This window comes from Nyctereutes procyonoides, unplaced genomic scaffold, assembly GCF_905146905.1.
Source record: "Nyctereutes procyonoides isolate TBG_1078 unplaced genomic scaffold, NYPRO_anot_genome, whole genome shotgun sequence".
Taxonomy (NCBI): Eukaryota; Metazoa; Chordata; class Mammalia; order Carnivora; family Canidae; genus Nyctereutes; species Nyctereutes procyonoides.
Genome location: NW_026575049.1, coordinates 44,553,111 through 44,579,323, shown reverse-complemented (window position 1 = coordinate 44,579,323; position 26,213 = coordinate 44,553,111). Strand labels below are relative to the sequence as shown.

The 26,213-nt window shown below is 35.4% G+C and overlaps 1 protein-coding gene across 1 annotated transcript in view; it reads right to left on the bottom strand.

The window, feature by feature from the left end:
- Positions 1–26,213, bottom strand: part of TSGA10 (testis specific 10) — a 123,061-nt gene that overhangs the window by 22,973 nt on the left and 73,875 nt on the right. Inside the window, exon 16 of the mRNA XM_055327980.1 lies at positions 4,478–4,687. Coding sequence (XP_055183955.1) covers positions 4,478–4,687 — 210 coding nt within the window. The remainder of the gene's footprint in view (positions 1–4,477; positions 4,688–26,213) is intronic.

Here is a 26,213-nt window from a genome sequence, read left to right as displayed (position 1 = left end):
GTTTGGCACTCTCTTAAAAAATAATTATGCAACTACCATTTGATCCAAAAGCTGCATTCCTGGGCATTTATAGAAACGAAGACTTAGTTTCACACAAAAACATATAATTTACAATAGTTTTATATTTAAGATCTTAAAACTGGAAATAACCTAGGTGTTCTTCAATCCATGAATGGTTAAACAAACTGCGTTACACCCAAAGCATAGAATACTGCTTAACAATGAAAAGGAATGAACTATTAATATGTGCAACAATATAGATGACTCTCCAGAGAATTATGCTGAGTCAAAAAATCCAATCTCCAGAAGTTACATACCATATGATTCCATTTATATAATTTTTTGAAGTAATAATATTACAGAAATGGAGACTAGATTAGTGGTTGCTATGGGTTAAACAGCAGGTGGAGATAGGAGGGAAGTAAACAGGGCTATAGAAGGGCAACATGATGGATCCTGTGATGGAAATGTTTCATACCTTGCCTGATTAAATGTCAACATCCTGGCTGTGATATTAAACAATAGTCTTGCAGGAGGTTACCACTGGGGGAACACAGGTAAATGATACTTTGTATTATTTCTTACAATTGCATGTGAATCTACAATTATCTCAAAATCAAAATTTAATTTAGACAAAATTATTTGAGTGTACCCTATATGCACAGTATAGCTGAAGAAATACAAATGTAAATAAGACAGCCCTTGCACTTGAAATTGCAGTTTATTATGGGGATAAACATAAATTAATTAAAATATATATATATATATATATATATATAGAGAGAGAGAGAGAGAGAGACAAAAAAATATGTCAGGAGTATTTTAAAATACATTTATACTTAGCCTGGACCACTTCACTATCACTAGAATCACTATTATCAAGAAGAGAAAAAAACAAAGCTGAAACACATCAACCCTCTGACAAGGGTGTAGAGAAACTGGAACCTGTGTGCATTGTTGCTGGGAATGAAAAATAGTACAGTCATTGTAGAAAACAGTACAAAATTCCCTCAAAAAATCAAAAGTAGAATTGTCACATGATCCAGAAATTCAGCTTCTGGGTATAAATCCAAAAGAATTGAAAGAAAAGTCTTGAAGAGATAGGTGTACACTTACATTCATAGCAACATTATTCACAATAACTAAAATATGGAAGCAACCCAAACATCTAATGAATGATGGATAAGCAAAATGCAGTATATTCATATGATGGAATATTATTTAGCCTTAAAAATGATAGAAATTCTCTAATATGCTACAACACCCATGAACCTTGCAGGCATTATGCTAAGTGAAATAAGCCAGCCACAAAAAGACAAATACTATATGAATCCACTTACATGAGGTACTTACAGTAGTAAAAATCATAAAGAGAGAAAGTATAATGATGGGTGCCATGGGGCTGGAGAAAGGGGATAATAAGGAGTTACTGTTAATAGGTATAAAGTTTCAGATTTACAAGATGAAGAGTTATGGGCACGGGTGGTGGTGATGGCTGCACAGCAATGTGAATGTATTTATTACTACTGAACCATACACTTAGAAGTGGTTAAGATAGAAAAGGTTATATTATGTGTATTTTAACATAAAAGAAAAAATAGAAAAAATACTATGAGAATAGTGAAGAAGCTACAAAACTTGAAGTAAACATCCTTAAAATGTTTAAAAATTAATATAAATCACTTTTAACTTTTTATATTGTACTTTTAAGGGTAATGATTTTAAAGCTTAAAAAAATTTACTGGAATATACCCAACTTGATCATGGTGTATTATTATGTTAATAAGCTTTGGGATAATATTTTCTAGCATTTCCTTTTAATAATATTTCATTTACAATGACATTTATTACTTTTCCAATTTTATTACTTTTCCAATTTGAAAAAACATAAAAATATTTTTATAAATTTATTTTTTATTGGTGTTCAATTTGCCAACATATAGAATAACACCCAGTGCTCATCCCATCAAGTGCATGTGCTCATCCCATAAAAAACATTTTTAAAGAAAAATTGAAGGGGTTGACTGGGTGGCTCAGTCAGTTAAGTATCTGCCTTCAGCTCAGGTCATGGTCTCTGGGTCCTGAGATGGAGCCCTGCATCATGATCCCTGCTCAGTGGGGAGTCTGCTTCTCTCTCTTTCTCCCTCTGCCCCTCCTCCCTACTCATTCTCTCTCTCAAATAAAGTCTTATTTAAAAATAAAGGAAAAAATTAAGGTCTTTAAAGAAAAATTTCTACAGTGAGGATCTATTCATGGGTTACTTCCATCATTAAAAAGTTCCTGCTGAAATAAAATAATTTTAAGGAAGAGTCAGAAAATTCTTGCATATAACACTTCATTAATAAAGTATTAACAGTGGATTCTTACAGAAACCAATAGACACATGATTCTCAAATGCATCATATCTTCCTAAAAAACAACAAACAAAATAAAAAAAACTGTAACTGTAGAGATGACCAAAATTTATTGATTTTTTAAACAGTTTTTATTTAAATTCCAGTTAGTTAACATATAGTGTAATATTAGTTTCCAGTGTGTGATATAGTGATTCAACATTTCCATATAACACCTGGTGCTCATCACAATAAATGCACTCCTTAATCCCCATTACTTATTTAATCCATCCCCCTACCCACCTTCCTTTGGGTAGCCATCAGTTTGTTTTCTATACAAGTCTGTTTCTTAGTTTGCCTTTCTCTCTCTTTTTTTTCTCCTTTTTCTCAACTGTTTTGTTTCTTAAATTTCACATATGAGTGAAATCATATTGTATTTGTCTTTTTCTAATTTATTTCATTTAGTATAACACTCTCTAGCTCCATCCATGTCATTGCAATGGCAAGATTTCATTCCTTTTTAATGGCTGAGTAATATTCCATTGCATATTTATTCTACATCTTCTTCCATTCATCCATCAATAGACACTTGAGATGTTTTCATAATTTGGCTACTGTAGGTAATTCTGCTACAAACATGGGGGTGTTATATATCCCTTTGAATTAATATTTGTGTATTCTTTGGGTAAATTCAATTATACTGTGTGTGTGTGTGTGTGTGTACACACACACACACACACACACACACACATCCCTTTAGGATCCAGGCTCCAATTATCTCTCCAAATATCTCCAGCCACTTTCACTTGTGCATGCTACAACGGCCATTGCAAATCACTTACTATTCACTCGAGAATTCATTTATAATTCCATATCATTGTCTACTTGTTCTCTCTGAATAGGATGCCTTCTCCCTTTTGAGCTCAGTACCATATCATTGTGGACCCCTCCCTGACACCCACAGGCCAATTAGGAATTCCCTCTCTAAAGCCTTGACTATTTTTTATTAGTATAACACTCATCTCAATACAATGAGGTCCTTAAGGGCAAGGACCTATCTCTCTCTTTCTTCTCTTCCTATGTTTTTTCTTCTTTCTTTTCTTCTTTTCTTCTTTTCTTCTTCTTTTCTTCTTTTCTTCTTTCTTCTTTCTTCTTCTTCTTCTTCTTCTTCTTCTTCTTCTTCTTCTTCTTCTTCTTCTTCTTCTCCTCCTCCTCCTCCTCCTCCTCCTCCTCCTTCTTCTCCTTCTTCTTCTTCTCCCCCCCCTCCTCCTTCTTCTTCTTTCCTCCTCCTCCTCCTCCTCCTCCTCCTCCTCCTCCTTCTTCTTTTTTTGAGTATAAATGGTGCATGATGTTCCATTAGTTTCAGGTGTACAACATAATGGTTCAACAAATCCGTATGTTAGGCTATGCTTACCACAAGTGTAGTTACCATCTGTCATCATGCAATGCTATTACAATAACATTAGCTATGTTCCCTACACTATACCTTTAATAGTATGAGTAATGACTTATTCATTCCATAACTGGAAACCTGTATCTCCCACTCTCCTTCACCCATTTTGCCCACCTGTGTAAACATCATTTTGTTCTCTATACTTATGGGCTGTATTATTCATTTGTTTTATAGATTCTACATATAAGTGAAATCATGTGGTATTTGTCTTTCTCTGATGTATTTCACTTAGCATAATATCCTCTAGGTCCATTCATGTTTTGAAACTCATTTCATGGTGGCAAGTGCAATGTCAGCAGGTACAATCAAATGAATTACAGCTTAAAAGAACCCAACCATTAAATAAATATAGCTTAAAAGAATATCATTAAAGTTATAATTTAGCTGAGTAAACCCCAACTTCATGGTTCTTTGCTGATTGCTATGTGTTTTATAATTCTTCTGGCTAAAAGTAAATGCAAATTACATACTCAAAAGGAAAGTTTTTGTTACCTTCTTGAATTGTTGGGATACAGGTGTCATAAATTTATCTCTTGGACTTTAGTTTTTTTAATATCTCTTGGACTTTAGAAATCTAAAGGTGATAGATATGGCTTGACGTAATATCTTATAAAAAAGAATTTGTTCTAAAATTGTAGTAATTTTATAGTAACAATAATATTAAAATAACCATTTAAAAATGATCACATACCATTTCTATTTCTTGATCTTTGGCAATCAGCTGTCGATTAAGAAGTTCTTTGCTTGAGTCAAGTTTAATACAAAGTTCCCTTGTGGAAGATAAATCTGCAAGGGCAGACACTTTTTCAAACTGAACCTTCTGAAGTTCTTCTTCCATCTTTACAACTGACTTGTGTAAGGTAGAAATCTGGGACTTGTAAGACCTTTCTGCATTTAAGTGCTGCAAGGACAAAATTATTATTATATATACACATGTTTTTTAATTTGAAAAAACTACAACATGGACAACAAAGTGGGAAAAATCTTTTGACAGTATACTTAGACTATAAAGAATTTTTACAATAAAAGTGGTAAAAATATGTACAAAACACCCTGGGGAATATAGATTCAGCCTTTAAATGGCTATACATAAAATCCACGAGTAAGGTGATCAACTGGTTATTATTTTTAATGTGTTTAGAAAACAACTTTTCCGACTTAAAAGTATCAAACCCAAAGCTAGTTAAGATACATATATGTTTGGTCTATACTTCTATTTTTGCCAGTTTCAATTATTCTAGAAGATAAATATTATTCTTGTAAAGGCAAAACAATAGCTACCACTGTTTCACTCACAATACCCATTTTCCAATTCTTAAGTGGCATGCTGATTTACATAACCGTATCATAAAATGAGGACTGATAGTTCTCTAGCACTTACTAGTAAGTCTGAGGGGAAAAGACTCTAAGCAAGTATAAATTCAGGATAAATCCACATTTATAAGAAATAAGAGCATGTTTTAAAAACTGCAAGATGAGACTCAAGTTATATAAATGCTTTTAAAAGTTCAAGATAATGCCACCCCCTTTTTTTTGTTTCAGAGAAATATCTTATGTAAGTGCACTGCCACCTACAGAGAAGTTTTTGGTATTATGTGAAGCTGACAGAACTGAGAGACAAATAAAGAAATTTTTCTGCTTTTAGAAGTACAAAGCACAAAAAAATTGCTCCTAGAATAAGTTATTTGGCCACAATTTTCCTTCCCTTCCTTCCTCAGTTTCTCACTCATTCTTCAAACAACTTTCTACTCATCCGTCTACCCATCCACTATCCATCCATTCCATATTTTTTTAGTATATTCAGTCAATGTGCCTAGATGTCTATCCCATGACAAGCAAAATAGTCTGTGTTCTCACGACACTTCCAGACTATGGGAGAGCCATACATCAATCAAATAATAACACAAATAACTATATAAATACATATTAAGCAAATATTTCTAGAGAAAAAAAACATATAACAAAGTAAAGTGATCTAGACTAAGAGGGTCAGAGAAGTCAGGAAAGATTTCCCTGAGTAAAAATGACACATGACCTGAGATCTGAATTGTATGTAGATAAACAGTGTTTGTTGTAGAAGGTGGCTTTTCATGTTGAAGGAATGTTAAGTGCAAAGGCCCCAAAGGAAGTGTGTTGAGGGAGGGAAAATGACATGCTCCAACAACAGAGAGAAGACTAGTATAGTTGGAGTTCAGAGACCACAGGGAAGAGTGATAGGACATGCATTTGAAAAGGTATTTAAAAAAACCTCACAAGATGAAGCCTGATAAGCTGGGTTACAATTTAGCTCTATACCCACTGAAAAAAGAGGGAGGTAATATAATTTTTTTATAATTTTAATCTGCACATAGACAGGTGAAACTGTGTAGCTAGGCAAAGAACTTTCTAGGAAATAACAATCACCAGGAAAACTGAGTCAGGCAATTCCCACATCTGATATAGGACCACTGAGCATTCAAAATCTCATTATCCAGGAATGCCTGGGTAGCTCAATGGTTGAGCGTCTGCCTTTGGCTCAGGGCATGAACCCGGGGTCCTAGATAGAGTCCCACATCAGCCTCCCCGCAAGGAAGCCTGCTTCTCCCTCTGCCCATGTCTCTGCCTCTCTCTGTGTGTCTCTAATGAATATATAAATAAAATATTTAATAACAAAAACAAAAAAAATCTCATCATCCAGACAGGAGACATTGATACATCACTGACTATACAAGGTATTCAACAGAAACTAGAAACTCAATAGAAAACGCAAGAAGGTCACACCTTAGTAGTGGGGATAAGTTACACCTAGAATAAAGTCTATTCTAGAGCTATTCTGAAGAACATATAAATAATCCTTGAAAAAATACAGGTAAATGTCAAATAACTTAGTTTGGCAAGATAAATCTAACAATTTTAAAATCTAGTTCTCAACAATGTAAAATTAACAATATCCAGAATACAATCAGAATTTACTAAATGGGGCCAGAAGTAGGAAGATGAGATCCATAATCAAGAGAAAAGTCAGTTAATCAATACAGAAGCAAATGTGGCAGACATAATGAAATTAGCAAATAAGGACATTGAAACAGCTCTTATAAATGCACCCAATAGGCTCAAGGATTTAAAGGGAAAAAATAATGAGGAAAAAAGTAAAATACATTCAAAAGAACCAAATGGACTTCTTGAAGATGAAAATATAATTTCCGAAATAAAATTTTCATTGAATGGAATTAACACATTAGACATGTAAGAAGAAAAGATCACTAAATTTGAAGACAAAAGAATAACAACAATATAAAATGAAGCAAAAAGAGAAAAAATCAGGAAAAAATGTAGAGTGTTAATGATCTGTGGAACAATATCAAATATCTAATGTACTCTGAATTGGAGTTTCAGGAAAATGTGTATGTGTGTGTGTGTGTGTGTGTGTGTTGAGAGAGAGAGAGAGAAACAAAAAATATTTGAAGAAATAATGAAAAAAAATAATGGCCAAATATTTTCTGAATTTGATGAAACTTATAATGGAGTGTTACAAACACAAGGAAAACAACATAATTCCAACTGTGGAAAGTTGTATTCTGAAAATCAGTGATAAAGAGAAAAAAAATTAATATAGCCCAAGTAACTCAGGTCATGATGTCTGGGTCATGAGATTGAGCCCTGCATAGAGCTTCACACTCAGTGTGGAGTCTGCTTGAGGTTCTTTCCCCCTTCTTCTTCCTCTCTGCTCTGCTTCTCTCCCTTGCTTGTATGCTCTCTAACAAATAAATAAAATCTTAAAAAAATAAAAACAGCCAGAGTAAAAAAAAAAAAAACAAATAAAACAAAACATGTGTAGAGAAATAAAGATAAACTTGACTTCAGCTTTCTCTCCAGAGACTACATAAGGCAGATAACACAGAATAAAAGGGAAGGAAAAAGAGAGGGGCAAACCAAAAAAGAGAGGAATCTACCTATAGAAAACTAAAGGTTACCAGAAGAGAGGTGGGGGAGATGGGTTAAATGAGGATTAAGGAGTGTACTTATGATGAGCACCAGGTGTATAGAACTGAATCACTATACCATACACCTGAAACTAACATTGCACAGTATGTTAACTAACTGGAATTTAATGAAAACCTTAAGAAGAAAGAACAATGCTAAAAAAAAATGCCTACCAACTTAGAATTTTCTATCCAGCAAATATGTTCTGCAAGAATGAAGGTAAAATAAACATATTTTAACACAAATAAAACCTGAGTTTGATGCCAACAGACTGCAAGAAATATTTAAAGGAAATTCTTCTAGCAAAAAGAAAATGACAGTAGATTAAAACTTGGATCCAACCAAAGGAATGAAGAGCATAAGAAATAGTAATTATGTGGGTGAATAAAAAAAAGCCTTTCATTTACCACATTATTTTAATTTCTTTAAAGTGAAAATAATAATAATGCACTATGAGGTACACAATACATGAAGAAGTAAAATGTAAGAACAGTAGGATAAATGGTGAGAAGGAAGAAATTAAAGTGTACTATGTAGTAATATATTATTTGAAGGTAGACTATGACAATTAAAAGTGCAAAGTATATACTCTTAGAGTGAAAAGTAAATCCAAAATGGTGTACAGCTTATATGACCATAATAGAGATAGAATGGAATATTTAAAGCTCTCTATAAAAGGCAGGCAAGGTGATTCAGGCACAAAGCATGCTAGAACACTCCAGGGCCACACCTATATTGGTTCCATTAACATTGCCAAAGTACCCCACCTGTGGAGTGCCCAAGAATGCTCCAACTTGCACCATTTCAGGTTGATCCATCATATCACACTGCCTCTTATGCAGAGAGCTCTGAGCCTCCCTCAGACTTGAAGCCACTTCAGCTTCAGTTGTCCTGCTAGAGTATCCTCTGTGCAAGGAGTCCCAGGACAGCTCAACCTTCAACCCAAGGGAAAGTTGGGTCCAACCAAGATGCCTTCTGTGCACAGAATCCCAGGACAACCCAATCCATGGCCACTTTAGCTCCAGCATCCCACCAAGACAGCCTCAGCACTGAATGTCCCAGATCCCCGAGCCCATTCAGCCACATTTTCAGCCAGCTAGCAAAATTTACCAGGCACAGTCTAATACAGAGAATGATAACATACAGGGATATTCCTTCAAGTTTATGAAAATTAGCTCTTCTTCCTAACTCATAGAAACAAACACAGAAAGGCAAGAAAAATTAAGACAGAGGAATATGCTCCAAATAAAATAAAAAGACAAAACTTTAGAAAAAGAATGAAGTGAAATGGGAGGTAACTAATCTCTCTGATAAAAAGGATCAAAGTAAGACCACAAACATGCTCACTGGAATGGAGAGAAGATTGGATGAACTCAGTGAGAACTTCAGCAAAGAAACAGAAAATACAAAACAAGACAAAACAAAACAATCAGAGTTGAAAAATACAGTAACCAATACAAAAAAATATTATTTAGTTGTTAGTTGATTCCTTCTAATGGGAATCAACAATAGATTGGAGGACACAGAAGAATGAATCAGCAACGTGGAAGACAGAGTAATGGACAGCACCCAAGCAAAACAGCAAAAAATAAAATAAAAACAAAAATGAGGATAGGTCAAAGGATCTCTTAGACAACATCAAGTGAACAAATATTCCTATTATAGGGATTCCAGTGGGAAAGAGAAAAAGAAAAGCATAGAAAATGGCAATAAGTACATACCTATCAATAATTACTTTAAACATAAATGGTCTGAATGCTCCAATCACAGAGAGTTCCAAATGAGATGAACCCAAAGAGTTTAAAGATAGAGAATTTTAAAAGCAACAAGAAAGAAGCAACTAGTTATATAAAAGGCAAACTCCATAAGGTTATCAGTTGATTTTTCAGCAGAAACTTTTCAGGGCAGAAGAGAGTGGCATGATATAAAGTGCCAAAAAGAAAAACCTACAATCAAAAATTCTCTACCCAGCAAGGTTATTATTCAGAATTGAAGGAGGGATAAAGAATTTCTGAGACATACAAAAGGTAAGGTAGTTCATCACCACTAAACTAGCCTTGTGAGAAATGTTAAAGGGACTTTTCTAAGTAGAAAAGTCCATAATTATGAGAAAATTATGAAAGGGAAAAATGTCATGCAGAAAAGCAAATATACAGTAAAGTTAATAGAGTAGCCACTTATAAAACTAGTAAGAAAGTTAAAAGGCAAAGAAATAAAATCAATTATATCTAAGAAAGTTAGATATATAAACTAGCTTTTAGTTTATATCTAGTTATTTATTTAGTTATAGTTAGATATAACTAAAAAGTTAGAGGGAAATTCACAAAATAAAAATATGTAAAACATGACAACTTATTCATAAAATATGACTATGGAGGGAAGGAGTGACTAGAATGCATTAGAGCTTAAGTGACCATCAACTTAATATAAACTGCTAAATTCTTCTGATGTTATATATGAACCTTAACCCAAAACCAAAAACCCATAATAGATACAAAAAAAATAAAGAAAAGGAAAGACAAGAATAACACCAGTTACAAGGAAAGAGAACAAGAGGAGAAACAGACAGGAACTATAAAACAACAAGAAAACAATCCACTAAATGGCAATAAGTACATACCTACCAATAATTACTCTAAAGATAAATGGTCTGAATGCTCCAATCAAGACATAGGGTGATAGATTGGAAAAAATAAATAAGACCCACCTATATGCTGCCTATAAGAGACTCAATTCAAACATAAACACACATACAGACTGAAAGTGAAGGGCTAGAAAAATATGTTCCATGAAAATGGAAGTGGAAAAAAAAAGCTGGAGTAGCAATACTTATATCAGACAAAATAGACTTTTATTTTTTTTATTTTGTTTATTTATTCATGAGAGATACATAGAGAGAAGAGCAGAGACACAGGCAGAGGGAGAAGCAGGCTCCATGCAGGGAGACCAATGTGGGACTTGATCCCAGGTCTCCAGGATCAGGCCCTGGGCCGAAGGCAGTGTTAAACCGCTGAGCCATGCGGGCTGCCCCAAAATAGACTTTTAAACAAAGACTGTGATGCGAAACAAAGAGGTGCATTACATAACTATAAAGGGATCAATCCAACAAGAGGATATAACAATTATAAATATCTATGCACCCAATATTGAATTGGGTGCATAATTCAATATTGAATTGGGTGCAAATTTTTTTTAAATTTTTATTTATTTTATGATAGTCACACACAGAGAGAGAGAGAAAGAGGCAGAGACATAGGCAGAGGGAGAAGCAGGCTGCACGCACTGGGAGCCCGACGTGGGATTCGATCCCGGATCTCCAGGATCGCGCCCTGGGCCAAAGGCAGGAGCCAAACCACTGCGCCACCCAGGGATCCCCACCTAGCAAATTTTAACATATAAAGGTAGTGACTGACAATAATTGGAAGGGACTTGAACACTTCACTTAGAACAATGGGTAGATCATCTAGACAGAAAATCATTAAGGAAACAGTGTCTTTGAACGACATATTAGACTAGATGGACTCAACATACATAGAGAATATTCCATCCAAAAACGATAGAATACACATTCAAGTGTACATGGAACATTCTTGAGGACAGATCATATGTTAGGCTACAAAACACATGAAATTGAGAAGATTGAAAACATATCTTTTCTGATGACAGTGGTAAGAAACTAGAACTACAAGAAGAAAACAACAAAATCCCTAAAAATACAAAACAAAGAAACAAAACAAAAAACCACAAACATACGAATCCTAACCAACATCCTATTAAACAACAAATGAGTCAACAACAACAAAAAAAACAACAAAAAAAATCAAAGAGGAAATTTTAAAACACCCCAAGACAAAAAATAACACTTCAAAATCTTTGGGACACAGGAAAATCAGCTCTAAGAGGAAAATTTATAGCAATTCAGGCCTACCTCAAGAAACAGAAAAATCTACATAAACAACCTAATCTTTTATCCACAGGAACTAGAAAAAGAACAAAGCCAAAGTTACTAGAAGGAAGGAAATAATAAAGATCAAAGCAAAAATGAATTAAATAAAAACTAAAAAACAATAAAAAGATCAATAAAACTAAGAGCTGATATTTTGAAAAGGTAAAAATTGATAAGCCTTTAGTCAGATTCATCAAGAAATAAAGAAGAAGACCCAAGTAAATATGATGAGAAATGAAAGGGAAAAGTAATAACTGACACCACATAAATACATTTTAAGATTAAAAAGGCTCATTCACAATGATCAATTATGATTTACTCTGAGGATGTCAGAATGGTTCAATATTCAGCAATCAATCAATGTAACATACAATGTTAACAAAATGAAGGATAAAAACCACATGATCATCTCAATAGGTACAGAAAAAGCATTTGACAAATTCAACATCTGTTCATGATAAAAACTCCCAACAGGGATCCCTGGGTGGCGCAGCGGTTTGGCGCCTGCCTTTGGCCCAGGGAGTGATCCTGGAGACCCAGGATCGAATCCCACGTCGGGCTCCCGGTGCATGGAGCCTGCTTCTCCCTCTGCCTATGTCTCTGCTTCTCTCTCTCTCTCTCTCTCTATCATAAATAAATAAAAATAAAAAAAAAACTCCCAACAAAGTGGATCAAGAGGGAACATATCTCAACATAATAAAGCCATTTATGACAAACCCCAGCTATTATCGTATTCAATGGCAAATGGTTGAGAGCTTTTCCTCTAAGATCAGTAACAAGAAAAGGATTTCACTCTCACCACGTTATTGAACATAGTACTGGAAACAGTAATCAGACAAGGAGAGGAAATAAAAGCAAGCAAACCGGTAAGGAAGAAGAAAAACTTTCACTATTTGCAGATAGCATGACACTATACATAGAAAACCAAAAGAAGCCTTAGAAGTAATAGATGAATTCAGTAAAGGTGAAAGACACAAAATTAATATATGGAAATCTGCTGTATTTCTGTACACTGATAATGAAGCGACAAAAAGAGAAATTAAAAAACAATTCCATTTACAACTGCACCAAAAAGAATAAAATACCTACTTTTCACCAGGAGGTGAAAGACCTGTACTCTGAAAACTATGAAACACAGATGAAAGAAATTGAAGAGGACAAAAACATGAAAAGATATACCATGCTCACTGGAAGAACTGAAGAATTAATATTGTTAAAATGTCCATCCTACCCAGAGCTATCTCAGATTCAATGCAATTACTATCAAAATACTAACAGCATTTTTCACAGAACTAGAGCACATAATCCTAAAGTTTGTATAGAATAACAAAAGACCCAAGTAGACAAAGTAATCTTGAGAAAGAAGAACGATAATGCAATTAATAATAATTAATATATTAATAATATAATTAATTGAAAAGGGGCCAGAAAATACAATGGGGAAAAGACAACATCTTCAGTAAATGGTATAAGGAAAACCTAAAAAACTACATGCAAAAGAATGAAGCTGGACCACTTTCTTACACCATATAGACACACACAAACCTAGAATGGATTAAAAAGCCAAATGAGAGACCTGAAACCATAAAACTGCAAGAAGAAAACAGGCAGTGATTTCTTTGATATTGGCCTTAGCAATATTTTCTATATTTGTTTCCCTAGGCAAGAGAAACAAAAGCAATAATAAACTATTGAGGCTACAGTAAAATAAAAAAGTTTTGCACAGTGAAGGAATCATCAACAAACTAAAAAGCCAACCTAAGAAGATATTTAAAAATGATATATACAATAAGGGGTTAATGTCCAAAATATATAAAGAACCTATACAACTGAACAGTAACAACAACAAAACCCCCAAGTAATCCAATTTAAAAATGGGCAGATATTTCTCTAAAAAAGACATACAAATGGCCAACATACATATGAAAAAATGCTCAACATCACTTGTCATCAGGGAAATAAAAATCACAACCACAATGAGATACTACTTTACACCAATTAGAATGGGTAAAATTAACAAGATAGGAAACAACAAATGTTGATGAGGATGTAGAGAAAGGGGAACACTCTTAGACTGTTGGTAAGAATACAAGCTGGTACTGCCATGCTGGAAAACAGTATGGAGGTTCCTCAAGAAGTTAAAAATAGAGCTACCCTGTGACCTAGCAATTGCACTACTATTTACCCCAAAGATACAGATATAGTGAAACAAACGGGCACCTGCACCCGAATGTTCATAGCAGCAATGTCCACAATAGCCAAACTGTGGAAAGACCAAGAGTTCATTGACAGGTGAATGGATAAAGAAGATGTGATTTACACACACACACACACACACACACACACACACACACACACTCAGTCATCAGAAAAGATGAATACCTGCAATTTACATCAACGTGATGAAACTGGAGGGTATTATGCTAAATGAAATAAGTCTATCAGAAAAAGAGAATTATATGGTTGCACTCATATGTGGAATATAGGAAATAGTTTGGAGGACCATAAGGGAAGGGAGGGAAAACTAAATGGGAAGTCATCAGAAAGGGAGAAAAACCATAAGAGATTCTTAACTCTGGAAAACAAACTGAAGGTTGCTGAAGGGGACGTGGGTCAGGAGTTGGGGTAACTAAGTGATGGACATTAAGGAGAGCATGTGATGTGATGAGCACTGGGTGTTATATGCAACTGATGAATTATTGAAAACTACATCTGAAACTAATGATGTATTATATGTTAGCTAATTGAAATTAAATTTTTAAAAATATAAAAAAAGAAAAATAAATTGGCAGAGGATCTGAAGATATTTTTCCAAAGAAGACGTATCGATGGCCAACAAACACACAAAAATATGCACATCACTAATCATCAGGGAAATACAAACCAAAACCATAATGATATATCACCTCACACCAGTCAGAATGGGTAAAATCAAAAACTCATAAAACAACAAATGTTGCTGAGGATGAGAGGAAAAAGGAACTGCACTGCTAGTAGGAATGTAAACTGGTACAGCCACTAAGGAAAACAGTATGAAGTTTTCTCAAAAAAATTAAAAATAGAAATACCATATGATCCAGTAATTCCACTACTAGGTATTTACCCAAATAAAAGAAAAACACTAATTTGGAAAGATATATGCACTCCTATGTTTACTGCAGCATTACTCACAATAGACAAGATACAGATGCAATCCATAAATCCACCAAAAGATGAATGGATAAAGAAGATATAGTAGATAAATACAATGGAATATGATCTTGACATTTGCAACAACATGGATGGACCTAGAAGGTATTATGCTAAGTGGAATAAGTCAGACAGAAAAAGACAAACAGCATATGATTTTACTCATGTGGAATCTAGAAAAAACAAAACAAATGGAACAAAGCAGAAATAGTCCCATAAATATGTCATGGTGGGGGAGGAGATGGAGGGATGGGCAAATGGAAGAAGGAGACTGCAAGATACAAGTTTCCAGTTATGGAATGAACAAGTACAGCATAGGGAATATAGTCAATGGAATTGTAATAACCATTGGATGGTGACAGGGGGTAGCTACATTTGTGGTGAGCATAGCAAAACATAGAGAGTTGTCAAATCACTATGTTGTACACCTAAAACTAATGTAACATTGTGTGTCAACTATACTTCAATTTTTTAAATGGAGAATTAAAAATAAAACTACCATATGATCCAGAAATACCACTTCTGAAAATATATCCAAAGGAAATGAAAACACTAACTAAAAATGATATCTGTACCTCCATGTTTATAGTAGTATTTACTACACCTAACACATGTTCATTAGTGGATAAATGGAAAACAAGTTGTGATATACATATAGGGAACTCTTATGCACTGTTAGTAGGAATGAAAATTGGTGCAGCCACCATGGAAAACAATTGGAGGTTCTTCAAAAAAATCAGAACTACCATACAATGCAGCAATCCCACTTCTGGACATATATATGAAGGAAATGAAATCACTATCCTGAAGAGATGTCTATACTCCTATGTTGAAGGAACACACATAACTTCAAACTAAAGGCCTATTTACTTCAATGAATTTTACCCAACAAAACACATTCGGATTAAAAAAAAAAATTCAGTACATACCAAAAGGCAAAAAGTACAGTCTAATGAGGTAAAGAAAGCAAGAGAACCAGACTTGTATATACAGAGATTTGGACTTTATTAGACAATGATATGAGATAACTATTACTAGTATTCTATGGGCTCCAACAGAAAAACTGGACAACATACAAGAACAGATAGGTAAAGTAAGCAGAGAGTTGGAAATGCTAGTAATCAAAAGCATGTGACAGAAATAAAGAAGGCCTTTGATGGGATCATCATCAGATCAGACACAGCCTATGAATATATTGGTAAACTTGAAAATTCAATACAACTTCCCAAACTGAAATGCAAAGAGAAAATATAATGGAAAAATGGAAACAAAATATCCAAAAATTGTAAGACAATTTAAAAAGATGTAATATATGCATAATATAATTATCAGAAATATAAAAAGACAAAAATGAAGAAAAGAAATATTTGAAGTAATAATAATAAGAAATTGCCAAAATTAGTGAGACCAACCCAACAATTCAGGAAACACGGAGAACACCAAGTGACAGAAACTCTACATGTAAGCATATAGCATTCACATTGCTGAAAATAAAGTACAAAGATAAAATCCTGAAGAAGCCAAAGGGAAAAATTCACATCACCTATAGAGGAGTACAGATAAGGATTATATAAGACTTCTCTTCAGAAATCATGCACACAAGAAGAGAATAGAGTAAAATATTCAAAGTATAGAAGGAAAAAAACCCTCCAAACTAGAATTCTATATCTGGAGAAAATATGCTTCTAAAGTGAAGAAGAAAGAGACCTTTTCAGACAAACAAAAACTAAACAAATTTGTTGCCAGTAGATCTGCCTTAGAAGAAATGTCAAATTCTTCACAGAGAAAGAAAAGGATATATGTCAGAAACAGATCTATGTCAATAAAGGAAGATAGAAAAAAATAAGTGAAGGTAAAATAAAATCTTTTATCTTTCTTACTCTTAACTGACCCAGCAGAAACAGTTTGTTCAACATAATAGTAACAATATATTAGATGATTATACCTTATGGATAAATAAAATGATTGACAGCAATGTTATCAAGGATAAGAGGGAAGATTTTCAAACACTATTATAAGATATCTGCACCATTCCTGCTGTTGTATAGTGTTGTTTAAATGTGGACTTAGTTGAAAGTGTATATTGAAAATTCTATGGCAACCACTAAAAGTTTTTTTAAAGGAGTATACTGATATGCTAACATGAGATATAACAGAATCATATAAAATACTAAAACCAGAAAAAGCAATAAATGAGTGGAATACAAAAAAAAGAAACAAAGAAGAGGACAATGAATAGAAAATAGTTACAGATATGGTAAATAGTAATCCAACTATATTGATAATCACTTATTTATTTGAGAAAGAGGGAGAGAGAGAAAGTGCCTGTGCACGTGTGCAGGGGAGGGGGAGAGAGAGAGAATCCTAAGTAGGCTCCATGCTCAGCATAGAGCCCAACATGGGGTTTGATCTCATGACTTCGAGTTCATGACCTGAGCCAAAATCAAGAGTCAGCTATCCCACTGACTGAGCCACCCAGGTACCCCTATCAATAATCATTTTATTTAAAAATTTTTTTAATGTTTTATTTAAGTTCAAATAAATTAACATACAGTGTATTACCAATTTCAGGGATAGAATCAGTGATTCATCAGTTGCATATAATACCCAGTGCTCATTACATCAAGTGCCCTCCTTAATGCTATCACCCAGTTACCCCATCCCCCTCCATATATACCCCCCTTCCAACAACCCTCAGTTTATCCCCTATAGTTAAGAGTCTCTTATGGTTTTCCTTCCTCTCTGTTTTCATCTTTAAAAAAAAGATTTTATTTATTTATTCATAGACACAGAGAGAAAGGCAGAGACAGGCAGAGGGAGAGGGAGAGGGAGAAGCAGGCTCCATGCAGAGAGCCCAATGTGGGACTCGATCCCGGGTCTCCAGGATCATACCCCAGGCTGCAGGTGGCGCCAAACCGCTGCACCACTGGGGCTGCCCTGTTTTCATCTTATTTTATTTTTCCTTTCCTTTCCCTACATCTTTTGTTTCTTAAATTCCACCTATGAGTGAAATCATACAGTACTTGTCTTTCTTGGACTTATTTCACTTAGCATAATACCCTCTACATGTAAATGAACTTATATACAATTAAAATACAGAATATCAGAGCGAGAGGGGAAAAAAGGCTCAACTATATATATTTATAAGAAACTCACTTTAATATAAATATGAAACACAAATCAAAGGAAGGCTGGAAGAACTATATAAATTTCAAACAAAGACATTTCAGAGAAAGAAAATTTATCAGGGATAAAATGGAAACATTATAGAACTATAAAACTTAATTTACCAACGCATAACAATCTGTAACTTCCATGAAAGATAAAGGAGTAGGAGGACCCTAAGCACACCTTATCCCATGGATACAACTAGGTAACACATACATCAATGTAAAAAATCCAGAAAATGACCCGAAGATTGGCAGAACAGACTCTCCTCACAGCTAAAGGTAGAGAAAAGGCTGCAAGGAAGAAGGTAGGAAGGGCAGAGATGTGATTGGAAGCTAAACAGACCTGTGGGACTTTCTGTGGGAAGGAGGAATGCTATGGGTGCAGAGAGGAGAGAGAAACAGACTCTCAAACTGAGGAACCTATACAGAAGAGAGGAATCCCCATAACATTTGGCTTTGAAAACCAGAGGGGCTGAGTTTTGCAAGTTCTTACAATCAGTGGGGCTTAGCATCTGAAACTTTAAAAATCAACAGGCTTGGCTCTGGGAAAGCTGGGAAGGCAATTAAAAAACTGAGTTCCCACCCTTAAAGACATAGTGCAACAGCCCATTAGAGATACAGCATTGAAGCAGCAATCTGAAAAACACCTGGAGTATATGGAAGGGTGATTTGCTTAGAGTATGTGATGGAGGATTAGGGATCGGGATCCGTGGGAGACTTCTCTAGGAACAAAGAAGCTGGTAGGCATCCTATCCCTCCCCTGCCCTTCACCTAGACACACAGACATCTGTGGAAGCCAGTGCTGCACCAACACTCACTACCTAGTTTGCTAACAGTGCCCCTGCTCCCACAGTCTATGGACAAGCCCCCTCCAGCCAGGACTTGGCTCCAAGTCCTCACCCATAGCAGACCGGTGCAAACCCTCCTAATAACACCATACCATGCTCCCAACCCTCAGCACTTCTGAGTCCACCCCCTCAAATCTGAACCCAGCTAATACCACGTGCCCTGATTCTTGTCCTCCTATGGTCCTGACAACTCTGATATGCTTTGGGCTGGAGGCAATCCAAAGGAGTGCCACAAGCCTGGCAGTATGCAACCAGCCCTGATGGGTCAGCACCACTCCAAAGTGACTGCTGTCCAGGAGAGAGGGGAAGATAACCAAACACACCAGTCTGACTGTGGCCCCAGCAGTAGGCTAGAGACAGACTAGTCTGAATGCAGGCCCCACCCACCAACAAAAGTTTCTCAGGGAACAAGATAGGGAAAGCATCCTGCAGTTTGGTTCTACTACGTTTCTGTCAAATGCCTACTCTGACTCAATATAAATCTAAGGTGGCTCAACTGGCCCACTAACAACACAAGGGTTATCCTCCACCCACAGTACACAAAGTAGGCTATTGCAGATAACAGGACTGAAGGCAAAAATGGCTCAGCCACAATAGCAGACCAAATGCAACACACATTGTGGAGACAACCTTGGAGCATTAGGTTCTGGTGAACAGTGTACACTGTACTGTAAGGCACTACAGAACCTTTTCTTCATAAGGCCACTACTTTCAGGGGCAAGAGATATAGCTGATTTTACTAACACAAAGTAACAGACACAAAGAGTTAGCCACAGTGAGGAGACAGAGAAAAATGAAATAGGACAAAATCACAGCAAGATACCTAAGCAAAACAGAGATAAGTAATATGCCTGATTGAAAATTAAAATCAATGGTTATAAAGATACTCCCTAGACTTGAGAAAAGATTGGAGGAGCTCAGTGAGACCCTCAACAAAAAGAACCAAGTAGAGATTAATAATTCAATAACTAAAATTAAAAATACACCAGATGGGGATGCCTGGGAGGCTCAGTGGTTGAGTGTCTGCCCTCCACTCAGGGCATGATCCGGGATCCCAGGATAGGGTCTGGCATCGGGCTCACCACAAGGAGCCTGCTTTTCCCTCTCCCTATGTTTCTGCTTAGTTCACTCTGTGCCTCTCATAAATAAATTTTAAAAATCTTTAAACAAAAATACACTAGATGGAATCAGGGCACCTGGGCGATGCAGTTGGTTAAAGTGTTCAACTCTTGGTTTTGGCTCAGGTCTGATTTCAGGATTGAAATCAATGGGCTCAACCGGTTGCCCCACATTAGACTCTGTGCTCAGCATGGAGTATGCTTGAGTTTCTCATTCCATCTCCCTCTGTCCCTTCCCCCCACTTGCACTGTCTCTTGGAAGTAACTAAATAAATAAATCTCTAAAAAAATCCTGATAACATTTGGCTTTGAAGGTCAGTCAGGCTTAACTTTGCAAGTTTTTACAATCAAAAGGTCTTAACTCTGGGTACTTTAAAAATCCGTGGGACTGAAAGAGCCAGAGGGCAATAGGAAACAGAGTCCCCACCCTTAAAAAAAGAGCATAACAAACAATCCCACAGAAATACAATATTGAAGAAGCAGTTTGAAAAGCATCTAGAGTATACCTAAAAGAGGATTATTCCATGTGCTGGAGGGGAAGGGATCTCTTCAGACTTCTCTAAGAGCAAAAAAAACTGGTGGGTGCCACTCCTCGCCCCCAATCCCCCTCCCCCAGTTGTCTTGTGGATGGTCCTATCCAACCTACCTTGAACAGCAGGAGTCCTTTCCAAAACGGCTCCTGCTGCATATCATACAAGCAGCCCGTGCAGGGACTGGCACCACTCCAAAGGGACTCCTGCCTTGAGGAAAAGGGAAAATAACCACACACACCAGTTCCACTGCAGCCGCAGAAGATAGACTGGGGGTAAACATACAGTTTGAGTGTAGGCCACACCCACCAACTCTCAGGAGACAACACAGGAAGACCACTCTGCAGTCTGGTGCAACTGCAGCCCCAGTAAATGGGCTGAGGGCAGGCATCTGGTTTGACTGATAAACGTGACACACTGTCTAACTACAAGACCAAAGAGGTGCTAGACTGGCCCCCTGACAGCACAGAGACCAAACTCTGCCCACAAGAGACAAAGTAGGCCATTGCAATTGAATATACTGAAGATAAATGTGGTTCAGCCACAAGAGTAGAGCATACACAACCCATAAAGGAGACACCCTGAAGCACGTGGTTCTAGTGATCAGGGAACACTGTGCTACAAGGCACCATAGGACCTCTTCTTCATAAGGCCACTACTTTCAAGCGCTGGAGATGTAATTGACTTTCCCTTCCCACGGAAGCAAACAGGGAGTTAGATAAAATAAAAAGATAGAAAACATCTTTCAAATGAAAGAATAGGACAAAAACAAAGCAAAAGAACTAAATGAAACAGAGATTATCAATGTGCCTGGTAAAAACTTCAAAGTAATGTTTACAGAGTCACTGTACTTTAGAAAAGAGTGAAGGATCTTAGTGAGATTTTTTAAAAAGATAGAAAATATAGAAAAGGGTCAATCATAATAAAAGTAAATTGATCACTTATAAAACCCGTATGAAGGGAAAAGCACAAAAGCAGTAAAATCAAATATCTGTAAAAATTGGTCAAGGGAGTCACAAGATAAAAGGATGTAAAGTATGACAACATATACATAAAATATGGGAGGAGAGTAAAAATTTAGTGTTTCTGGAATCGGTTCAAACTTAAGCAACCATCAGTTTAATATAAACGGTTATATGCCTAAGATGTTACATATGAACCTAACGGTAACCATAAATGAAAACCTGTAAAGATATGCAAAAAATAAAAAGAGAGAAATCCAAGCATATCACTAAAGAAAGCCATCAAACCATAAGTGGATAGAGGAAAAGAAGGAAGAACAGAAAAGAAAAGAAAAGAAAAGAAAAGAAAAGAAAAGAAAAGAAAAGAAAAGAAAAGAAAAGAAAAGAAAAGAAAAAAGCGAAAAATAACTATAAAACAAGAAACATGGCAAGAAGTACATACTTATTCAATAATTACTTTCTTTTTTTTAATTTTTATTTATTTATGATAGTCACACACAGAGAGAGAGAGAGAGGCAGAGACATAGGCAGAGGGAGAAGCAGGCTCCATGCACCGGGAGCCCGACGTGGGATTCGATCCCAGGTCTCCAGGATCACGCCCTGGGCCAAAGGCAGGCGCTAAACCGCTGCGCCACCCAGGGATCCCCAATAATTACTTTCATTGCAAATGGACTAAATGCTTCAATCAAAAGATACAAGGTGATTGAATAGATTAAAAAAGCAAGACCCGCTTATATGATGCCTTCAAGAGACTCACTTCAGATGTAAAAACACATGCAGATTGGAAGCAAAAGGATGGGAAAACATTTCCATTCAAATGTAAGTGAAAAGAAAGCTGGTATAGCAATACTTATAACTTAAAAAAAAAAAAGAAAAAGAAAAAAAAAGACTTTTTCAAACAAAGACTGTAAAAAGGAGACAAAGAAGGACACTACATAATCATAAAGGGAACAATCCAACATGAAGATATAACAATTATAAATATTTATGCACCCAAAAAGGGACTTCAGTGCATACACAAAGCAACTGTTAACAGACACAAAAGGAAGAAATTGACAGTAACAGAATAGGAGACTTTAATATCCCACTTATATCAATGGATATATCAGCCAGAAAATCAACAAGGAAACGGTGGCTTTGAATGATACATTGGACCATATGGATCTAACAGATATATTCAGAACACTCCATCCGAAAACAGCAGAATACACTTTTCAAGTGCACATGGAATATTCTCCAGAATTGATCACATTAGGCCACAAAACAAATCTCAATAAATTTAAAAAGACTGAAATCATATCCTGTATCTTTTCCAACCACAATGGTATTAAATTAGAAATCAAACATGAGAAAAAACTGGAAAGAACACAAGTATAACACGATACAAAATAATGAACGGGTCAACCAAGAAATCAAAGAGGAAACTAAAAAACACATTCAGACATATGAAAATGAAAACACAACAGCCCCCCCCATTTTTGATTGCAGCAAACACTATAAGAGAGAAAATTACAGCAATACAGGCCTACCTCAAGAAGCAAGAAAAATCTCAAATATACAACTGAATCCTACACATAAAGGAGCTAGAAAAAGAAGAATAAACCCAACACCAGTAGATATAAGCAAATAATAAAGATTGGAGCAAAAATCAATGAAATAGAGACTAAATAAAAATAATAGAATATACCAATGAAACCAGGAGATGTTCTTTGAAAAGATCAACAAAACTGCTAACCCTTTCACCAACAAAATTGCTAACCCTGGGTTTCACCAGACCCATCAGAGAAAATGAAAGAGAGAGATAGAGAACTCAAATAAATAAACCCAAAAATGAAAGAGGAGAAATAAGAACCACCACCACAAAAATAAGAACGGATTATGAGAAAATATTATGAAAAATTATATGACAAATTGGACCACCTAGAAGAAATAGGTACATTCCCAGAAACATACAAGCTGCCAAAACAGAATTCAAAAGAAAAAGAAAATTTGAACACACTAATTACTAGCCATGAAATTAAAACAGTAATCAAGAATGTCCCAACAAACAAAGGTCCAGGACCAGATGGCTTCACAGGTAAATTCTACCAAACATTTAAAGAAGGGTTATTACCTATTCTCCTCAAGCTATTCCATAAAACAGAAAAGAAAGAGACACTTCCAAATTCATTCTATGAGGCCAGCATTATTTTCATACCAAAAACAGACATATGAAAAAAGAAGTCTAGGCCAATATCTCTGATGAGCATACATGTAAAAGTCCTCAGCAAAATATTAACAAACCAACTCCATCCAATAGTACATTTTAAAAAATCACTCATCACAATCATGTGGGATTTATCCCAGTGATGCAAAGGTGGTTCAATATTCTTAAATCACTATGAAATAGTGTATTAATAAAGGAAAGGATAAAAACCATATGATCTTAAGAGATACAGAAAAGTTCATTCATCATAAAAAAAAAAACCCTCAACAAGGTAGGTTTAGAGGGAGCATACTTCAACATAATAAAGGCTATATATAAGAAATGCATAGTTAGCATCATAACCAATGGTGAAAAATTGAGCTTTTCCTCTACCGTCAGGAACAAGACAAGGATAGCCAGTTTCACCAATTTTACTCAACATAGTGTTAATTGTCCTAGCTATAGAGATCAGACAAGGAAAAAAAGAGGCAATCAAATTGGTAAGGAGGAAGTAAAACTTTTACTATTTGCAGATCACATAATAGTATACATAGAAAACTTAATTGTGAGACCTCAAACCATAAAAATTTCCAGAAGAAAACATAGGCAGTAATTTCTTTGACCTCAATCATAGAAACATTTTTTTAGATATGTCTCCTCTAGCAACGAAAACAAAAGCAAAATTAAAGTATTGGGACTACACCAAAGTGAAAAGTTTTTGCATGGCAAAGGAAATCATCAACAAAATGAAAAGGCAGCCTACTGAATAGAAGATATTTGCAAATAATATATCTGATAAGGGATTAATATCCAAAATATATAGAGAACTTACACAACTCAACACCAAAAAAACCAAATAATCCAATTAAAAGTGGGCAGAGGATCTGAATAGGTATTTTTCCAAAGAAGACATACCTCTGGCCAAGAGACACATGAAAGATGCTCAACATCACTAGTCAACAGGGAAATGCACATCAAAACCACAATGAGTTATCTCCTCACACCTGTCAGAATGGCTAAAATAAAAAACTCAGGAAACAAGGGTTGACAAGGATGTAGAGAAAAAGAAATCTTCATACACTGTTGGTGGGAATGCAAACTAGTATAGCCATGGTGGAAGACAGTATGGAGGTTCCTCATAAATTAACAATAGAACTACCCTATGATCCAGTAATCACACTACTGGATATTTACCCTAAGAATACAAAAACACTAATTCAAAGGGATATACACACCTCTGTATTTATTGCAGCATTACTGACAATAGCCAAATTATGGACACAATCCAAGTGTCCACTAATAGATAAATGGATAAAGATGTGGTGGTGTGTGTGTGTGTATATGGATGTGTGTATATACATACGTGTGTGTGTGTATGTGTGTATATATATATATATAAGCAATGGAATATTATTCAACAATAAAAAAGATTGAGATCTTGCTATTTGTAACAACATGGATAGACCTAGTGCCATATAATGTTAAGCAAAATCAGTCAGAGAAAGACAAATACCATATAATTCATTCATATGTGGAGTTTGTGAAACACAATAAACAAGCAAAAGAATAAAAAAAGAGACAAACCAAAAAAATAGACATAACTATAGAGAACAAAGTGATAGTTACCAGAGGGAAGGTGAGTGAGAGGACAGGTGAAATACACGAAGGGGATTAAGAGTACACTTATGATGAGTACTGAGTAATATATGGAATTGTCAAAGCACTATATTATATACCCGAAACTAATATTACTGTATGTTAATTACACTGCAATTAAAATAAAAAACACAGTGAGATATTACATCATATGTCAGAATGGCTAAAATCAAAACAATAAGAAAGAACAAGTGTTAGTGATGATGTGGAGGAAAAAGGAGCCCTCCTGCAACTGTTGGTGGGAATGAAATTGGTACAGCCACTGTGGAAAATAATATGTAGGCTCCTCAAAAAATAAAAAATAGAATTATCATACAATCCCATAATTCCACCACTGGGTATTTACCCAAAGAAAATGAAAATACTAATTCAAAAAGATACATGCACCACTATGTTTACTGTAGCATTATTTACAACAGCCAAATTATGGAAGCAACCCAAGTATCCATCCATAGATAAATGGATAAAGAAGATGTGGTGTGTATATGTATAAACACAATAGAATATTAGCCTTAAAAAAGAATGAAATCTTGCCATTTACAACAACATGGGCCTATAAAGTATAATGTAAGTGAAATAAGCCAGTCAGAGAAAGACAAATACTGTATAATTTCACTCATACGTGGAATTTAAGAAACAAAACAAATGAACAAAGAATAAAGAGACAACAAAAAAGACTCAAATAAAGAGAACAAACTGATGGTTGCCAGAAGAGAGGAAGGTAGGGAAATGGGTGAAACAGGTAAAAGGGATTAAGAGCACATTTTCCTTGATGAGCACTGAGTAATATATGGAATTGTTGAATCATCATATTGTACACTTGAAACTAAAAAAAAACCACTATGTTAATTATATTTGAC